This window comes from Chamaea fasciata, unplaced genomic scaffold (assembly GCF_029207755.1).
Source record: "Chamaea fasciata isolate MVZ Bird 193981 ecotype frontalis unplaced genomic scaffold, bChaFas1.0.hap1 SCAF_2, whole genome shotgun sequence".
In the NCBI taxonomy this organism is placed as follows: domain Eukaryota; kingdom Metazoa; phylum Chordata; class Aves; order Passeriformes; family Sylviidae; genus Chamaea; species Chamaea fasciata.
In genome coordinates, this window is record NW_027094087.1 from 84,474,202 (window position 1) to 84,482,265 (window position 8,064).

Genomic DNA, 8,064 nt, shown 5'->3' on the forward strand with positions numbered 1-8,064 from the left:
AAACCTGCTGGCCATGCAGAGGTTTGCTACCCTGTGAGGTTTTCTGTCATGCTTCTGGATTCAGTCCATCCTCACATAAAATGCACAGTACCCAAATTCTAACAGTATGCTGTGGACCTATTTGCCTATTTGTGGATGTGGGAGGCTTGCTCTGCAGACTTATCCCCATTGCCTTTCCTCATCAGGAAAGATAAGAGACTCTGTGTAATCACAAGGTGGATCACTGGCTACAGATACAGATTTATTACACTGCCTAATTAAGTTATCAATCAAAATATTAGCACGGCATTCAGAGCTGTCCATCTGCAAGCTTTCTTTTGAGCATTATTTTTCTACGTTGTGCTTTTGTCTTGGATATTTTCCCTTAATAACGTATTGGGTATTTCCTTCATTCATTTCTTTTCACGTGCTCATTCTCCTCTTGCAGATTCCTGTACAGAACCCTTCAGGGAACACTGTTCCCAACCCAGCTTCAGCTTGGACGCCAGCTGAGTAAACTGTCCCCAGAGACTCGCACCCGGCTTCTCACCGAGTTGAATGTAAAGGAGACAATATGTCAGACACGACTCTTTGCAGACAGCTCCTCCCTGAACCTTGGCTCGAATGCTAGTGATTGTTACAAGGCTAATAACCAAAGCACTCCTTTGCCAACCTCTCCTCAAACGAAGGAGTCCCTTTTCCTAGAGCACACAAAGGCAGAACATGAAACAGATCAGACTGCGGCTGCCTCTCCCCAGGGTGCTGTGTTGTATGAGGAAAACAAGCTCCCCTCATCAGCAAGTAGTCTGGAAAGGTCCAAGGGGTTTCATGAAGTTCGTTGTGGCACTTCAGAGGCGCAGTCGTTGCCTGTGGGAACAGCATTCCCTTGGAGCTCAGCAGTCGACCAAGCTGACTTCAGTTTGCTGAAGTGGATCACATCAACTCCACTGTTCAGTCACATTGGGACTGTTTTACAGGTGTCATCAAGCAGTTTACAAAATGAAACACAGGACAGTATGTGTGTGCTTGGCTCTTCTTTGCATGTGGACTTCAAAGGCTTAAAAGAAGAGAGCTCAAATAACTTGCAGGACAAAATGAAAGGAACCCCAACTGATCATTGTAAAAATGAAAATTCCGAGACCACCTTTTTATGACGTGGGCCATAAATATATTTATATATATTTTCTATTTGCACACATTTATAGTGAGATTACTCTATTTGTTTCCAAAGGTGAAACAGAAAATCAAAGGTACAGAATGATTATTTAAGAATGTTTAAATACAGTTTATTGAAATAAGAGCTTTAAATATAAAAAGAAACACTTGAAAGTTCCATTTATATTGTTTTATTTTTTCATCTCATTTTGTAAGGAAATGCCTTTTCTTTATTTTTCAGATTCTTCTCTTTTATTCTGACACATACTGTAAAAGCAAAGGCTCTATCTACCATATTCGAAAGGATTAGATTCAGCAACAGTTATTGATATCATTATAGGCCATTCAGTAATCAAGAAGGAAAAACCATGATAATAAAGTGTGACTATATTCCATCCATCATCTGCTTGCCAGTGTATTTTGTCACTGAGGCAAAGCTATGGAATTATTATACACCTTCTGTAAATGTTAACAGTATCCTACCACCACATTAATAATACTGATACTTTATAAATGACACCATGTTCTGATATTGCAGCCATAGCATTTGATCTGTCCTGATAAAACAATAAATAAATTACCATCCATATTGCAAAGTGACTTCCCAGTGTGGCATTAATTATAACTCAGCCCTTCCCTTGGAGTAGCTGATGTTTGCCTGGGCATGGCCTTACATCGTGCTGTACAAAAAGCTTGCTGCTTGTTTGTAAGGAAGGATTTGGTGGCAAAGAACTGGTGCCTCATGTCTGTTGTCAGGTTTGATCTGGGAAGCTTGTGATCTTGGGTGCTGGAGCACTACCACAGCCACTGTTAGTGAAGAGGTCTGTTCTGCTTGCTACTGGGGTGAAGGACTGGCCGAGTGGAATTTTGTGAGACACCTTTGCTGTTGTTTCAGCCTGGTTAAATTGAGTCCTTGGGGATGGTGAAGCAGAATGACCAGCTGTGAGGGTACATGCTAAGCAGAGGTATTTGAGCCTGGTGTAAAGCAGGCTATCTCCAGCCCCAAAAGCAGGAAGCTGCATTGCTTTCTGAGGTTTTCTCTGAGCCGACCTCACATGGCTGTAAACCCCAGACTGCCACTGGTGCATGGTGCCAGCTGATGGATCCCAGGGGCTCTAGCCTGGAATGTTGCTTGGTTCTTTCACACCTGGTCATCATGACCACATATGAACTATCTGCTGCACTTCTTTTCCTCATTGCAGGTTTTCATGGCCTTTGTTTTGCTTGCCATCAGTTTTTCTAAGGCCGCAACTTGTTCGTGCCATGCTCTGTGCCTGGCAACCTGCCTGCCCTGTGGATTGCCTCAGCGTGGTAAGACACAGTGCCTACCATCTGTCACTTGCTAATCCACTCAGAATCTTTTTTTTTTCAAAGATTTATGTACACTGGCCTCTTTTCCAAAGGCTGAATTGATAAAATGATACTGTGAAATGCCAATGAAAGGAAGAAATGAAAGCAATGTAAATAGGAGCAGTCAGCCTGTAAATACGTTACCCTCATGAAACATGACACATCTCCAAGTAACTAAACTGCATCTGGGATTAGAATTGACTAGGGACAGGGGGAAGGCACTAAGGGACTCACTATTGCAGTCTCCTGTGAACAGCTTTTAGCATATGATTGATTTGAAAAAAAATGAACCCGAAGCAGAACTTCTTTTGCTTTAGAGTTAGAGGAACATTGGTTTATGTGTATGGGGTTTAGTGGAGGAAAGCACACCTACTGACTCATTTGTTACTGGCTGAAAACGTGATGGCATTCCTCGGCTATATTAATTGTGATAGAAATGGGGCAGTTCGAGTGGCCACTCAGTTTCCACAAGGGCAGGTGGGCATCTACCCTGTCAGTGCCAACATGAGCCAGGAGTGTGGGTCTTGTCACACCCCTCTGAAGCAGGGCAGATGCCATGCCCTCAGAGCACTCTCCACTCACTGGCAAGGGAGCCTGCAGAACTCAGTTCAGCTCTAGAAACCTCCTAGCAAAGGTCCCTAGCTGAGGGAGACGGCTCCCTGTTCAGGTATCTCTGCTTGCTCTACCAGCCTGCTCAGTCTTGATAGTAACCGCTGGGGTGACTTTGCAGGTAATCTTTTTGCAAGGTTAGCTGGCTGTATTTAACACATCCTGTGCAGAGATTGCCATTGTAAATAACTCATCTGTGTGGAGATGCAGTGTCTTTTAATGTCAGAGGAGAAGTCAAATGACACTTTGAATGTGTAAATCCATCTGGTTAGAAACCATCTGCTTGTAAAACAGGATCTCACAGAAGGACATGGTGTCAGATACCAGGTGGGCAGAGTTCTTAGGTTTTCAGGGTGTTCAATTCAGTCTAAGAGTGTCACGGGCTGATAGCAGGAGCTTGCCAGGGATGTTGCAGGTGTGTGCCCTCTCTAAGTTACTGCAGCAGCCCTAACAGCCAGGTGAGGATCTCCTGAGCTTACTCTGCATCTGGAGTCACCTCCTTTTCACAGCAGGATTGGTGGCCCACAGGCTTTTGTGGGATTTGCTGGCAGCAGAAAGGGCTGGAGCATCACTGGGCTTTGGCTCAGAGCTGTATTTCATTATGCTCTTTTCAAAAAGAACCTGAATTCCTCTCTGACCGTGCCTTTGCAGTACAAGATTTGGTTTCGTTGTTGTGCTCTCAGTGTTTCAAAGATTATTTCTGTAGGTAAGGGATAAAAGGGTTCCTTTGGGACTGAGACTCATGCAGTGCCAGATAGATGTGTTAAGTTGCCACTGTGGGTGTGAGTTGTACATCTGCATCATATATTTAGGGAAACTGTAGATCTCAATCCTCAGCTGCTGTAACCATCACAGCATCTCCAGTATCTGCAAGCTGACTTACCCCAGCTGGGAATCAGGCCTCCATAACTGCTCTATTTTGCTGCAAAATAAAAATTAAATCCTTACAGATTTATTTTGAAATACCTAAGGTGTAAATTAATCCCTTTGTACTAAAAGATTAAATATCTTTATTGTGGCAGCAACCCTTCAAAAATGCATTAATTTAATCCTAAATAAACCAAATAATCCTGCTGACCTGAATGGAGCAGTGGCCTCAGCAGGGTTGGTGGTGTGCCTAAAGATAGGTAGGAAGATGTGCCACAAAGAGGCCAACATGCACCAAACCCACACATTGAGTTACCTGAAGGCAAGAACCAGGTCAGTTGGATGTCAGCAAGCAAGCTGTCTCCATTTTCTTTTGGGAGATACACTGTAAAATAATAGCAGTAAAATGCAATTTAAACCACAGTTTGGAGGGAGAAAAAATCCCAAACAGATTTCACATTTGGAAAGAAAATATTAAGCAAACTAATTATTTACATTTTAAATCAGTTCTCTCTTTGGCTGCCAGAAGACAAACACATCAAAGCATGTTACTTGCTGGGCTTTAGGACTTGTCAACATTTTGAAGCTGCTATTAATATTTGAAACATTTTAGCTAAATAAATACTAATTTCTTTCTGAAGCTGTATACATTGATTTAAATAAAATAGAATAAACTTGTAAAGTTATTCCTGTTGGTGCAGTTGAGCAGTTGTTATATCAGGCAAAACAAAGCTTTAAATGCGTGAGGCTAATCCACAAAAAGCATGCAACTATTTATGAAAAGATTCCACAAGGCAATTAAAACAATACCCATGTTTGGTCTTTTACCAACAACAGCCCCCTGGACATTGAAGTATTTGCACTGATTTCTGCAAGCACTTCTGTGTCTGCTTGACGTCGCTGGCTGAAGTAGTCTGGATGAAATTAATGGCTGAGAAGAAGAGAGTTATGAATTAAGCATCACAGTGTTCCATACTTCTTGGTCTTATTTATGTGAACCAACTTCTCAGTGATTTACCCATTTCAAGAACTCCTTCTGGATGTATAAAGGTCTTTTAGAAACAGACAGAAGTGTTTTATCAGAATGGCTCTCTAATCTCAGAAATTATATCTCACACATATGCCAGTGCACTAGAATTGGGCATATAAATGTCAAAACAGGAACAAAACAACCTTCCAGTGTTTTTTCTAGGCTTTTCCAGCTATACATCACTGTTATCTGTGCCCAGTCATGAATCTGCTTGCCACCCTCCTGCACTGAAACCACAGCCATACACCCTGATTAAAATTTCCTCAGATCTTTTCAGATTATTCAGACTGCTCTTGTTTCTATTACATGACTACCTTCATGACCTTGCATTGAACTTTGACTTACCATTTATTCACACCCAATTCACTGCTCAGGGCAGCAGTCTGTGCTTGCTCCCAGTACATCTCCTGAAGACTCTACCCACTTAATCAACAAGCACTGCTTTGTTGTGCCTTGAGCCACCTTTCTAGTGTCATGCTCACTTTTTGCACCACTCCAGGCTTATCCATCCTAAACATTACTGTCTGCCTGATCCACACACACACAAGAAATGGAAGATCTGAGGATGTTTACTCATACAAGTTGCCATATAAAAGGGTTCTGCATGAATACTGGTTTCAGTAAATAGAGATGTTCAGCTTAAAAAACTGTCAGAACTGTGTGTGCTTGAATCATCTGGGAGTGGCAATTTATAAAACATAAATCTGCATCAAAACTTGAACTAAATAAATACATTTTTTAAAGTCTCATGTTTTTGCAGCAGCTGGTTCTTGATCCAGACTGATCTATGCCTTGGGCATTTTTCAGTCCAGCAGTAAATGCAGCCATGTGCTTTTCTAAGGGAGTACACATGGCAGTTCTGAAAACAATGCTGATAAAGCCATGCGCTCTGATTGCACAGTAACAAGTATGTGTCAAAGGCACTGCAGAAACCATGAGAAGGCAGGCATGCAGGTGTAGCAAAGTGGGGAAGGAAAGGCACTGCTGGATGCTGTTCAGAAGCCCCACGGCTGGTAGAGAGGATAAGGGGATCTTCAGAGGTTCCCAACTGCCTTTTTTTGCCTTTGAAAAGGTTCTGTACACTGCCCTCTCTGCCTGACTCCATTAAGCTTAAATTTTACTGGAGCTGTACCACAAGTGAATTTGGTTTGTTACTTGCAGCTGAGAATGGATAAGGGGTTGGAACTGAACTAATGCTGACTCAGATGGAGGTAGGTCGGCACTTGCTTTGCAAACAGGAACGTGTTGTCTGTGCCCTGGTCAGGAGCTCTCCCAAGCCAGGGACCAGGCGGGTCCCACTACTGATCCCACAGCTCCTCCCTGTGTTGAAAACCAGGGCAGGAGCCATAGCAAAGGGACCCCAGTGCCCTCCCCTGCTTATTAGGCTGAGACCACAAATTCGTCTGCAGTGTCCTGGTATTGACCAGGAAGGAAAGCAACAAACAACATGGCAGAAACTTCCTGCTCCATGAGGAATCTCCTGTGCCATTGCATAAGAGCCTACATGTTTCTCTCCCACGCTTTCCAGTATGAATGAATCCTGGCCATCACAAAGTCCCTGGGATGGTTGCACTTCCTGCAATGGAAGATGCTATGGGGAGTCCTCTGCTGCCTCCTGAACAGCCCCTGAAGCACCTGCACTGAGGCCACTGCCCCAGGGATGACAGGCACTTTTGCCAGTAGCAACAGCTCCATTGGTCACCCCACGTGCCTCCCACTGAGGGTCCTTTCTGCCAAAGCAGACTCTGTGTTGTCACAGCCCATGTATCTTCAGCTGAAAAAAAGCAATAGCAAAATGTTTTGCCCAGGCTTAAGAGGTTCAACAGGGAAAGATTTACAAGTGTCTCTGGGTCTGGACACTCATATCCAGACAAGGGTTTTCCAGCTGTCCTGGGCTGTGAAACCCTGTAGTGTATCACATACTCAAAGGGATCATGATGCTTTGTGTGCTTTAAAATTTCCTGTGGTTTCCCGGGAGCCTGGCCACCCCTAAACCTCAAAATCTAGAATTAGAAGCCGCTGTTGAAAATGGCAACAGTGCCATGTGGCATGTGGACTATGCTTTATGTACATGGAAGAAGAGCAGTTAAAAGAAAAGATGAACTTTTAGGAATGTTTTTCTATATAGCTGCATGAGGAATTATCTCTATTTTGAGCAGCAGTTTCTGTGTAGCTTGAAGTACAGGTGTTTGCTCCGTGCAGTCATGTCTCCCTTGATACAGGAAGTGCAGTGCTACATAAATCCTTCAGAGATGAGGTTTAGCATATCCTCACCAGGGGAGGCAAAGACAGCCGGGTCCTGCTGCCAGCTCTGCGGCTGGAAGAGCAGTTGGGCCAGCTCTAAAAGTCCTGTTTCAACAGCTCATCTTGCATAGCACCTGACTGTGATGTAGTCCTGTGCAAGGTATGACTAAACAAGAACCTTAAAAGCAGGTTAAAGGCATCAGCATTTAGCTTGCTCATGGCTGTTGCTGCAGCATGGAAATGCACAATGTATGGAAATAGTCTGTTGGTGAACACAAAATGCTTGAAAGAGCCTTCTGAGAGACTTGGAAAAGTGTCAGTGAAGAGCTGGCCAAGGCAAATAAAAGCTGCTCAAACCGGGTGGAGTGCCCATTCCCTCTGTAGAGAGACGTTCTGGGACTTTAATTCCTCTTCACATTATCTGGGCAGTTCCCCTAGTCAGGACAGGATGTAGGTTTCCAGAGGCAGTGTTGACTCAGAGCTGGACCAAGGGGCCTCTTACTTTGGCCCCAGAACCCCTAAACACAGCACTGCTGTAGCTAAAGTTAGCATTCCCTGGCCTAAAATTCCCCATGGCATATTGCTGGTGTTTGTTCATCACATTTTCCAAAAGCTGCAGGTTTTAAAGTCTCCAGTTTATTCCTGGACCACCCATTTTACGTGCATGAAGGCACTGAATTGTCCCTGCAGCCAGACTTGCTTGGATGCAGTTCCTACCTTCTCACCCTTCCTAACTTTCCTTCCCAAAACACAATGCCCACAAAAATCTACTTGGACTTTCGGAAACCCAAACCACGACAGAGATATTGCTCACCATTTGCACATCTGGA

The 8,064-nt window shown here is 43.8% G+C and overlaps 1 protein-coding gene across 1 annotated transcript in view; it reads left to right on the forward strand.

Annotated features, from left to right (window-relative positions):
- The window catches only part of ATP10A (ATPase phospholipid transporting 10A (putative)), a 110,338-nt gene extending 108,604 nt beyond the window's left edge, over positions 1-1,734 (forward strand). Inside the window, exon 21 of the mRNA XM_066176535.1 lies at positions 428-1,734. Within this exon, the coding sequence (XP_066032632.1) occupies positions 428-1,133 (706 nt within the window). The 3' untranslated portion in view covers positions 1,134-1,734. The remainder of the gene's footprint in view (positions 1-427) is intronic.
- The last annotated feature ends 6,330 nt before the right edge of the window (positions 1,735-8,064 follow it).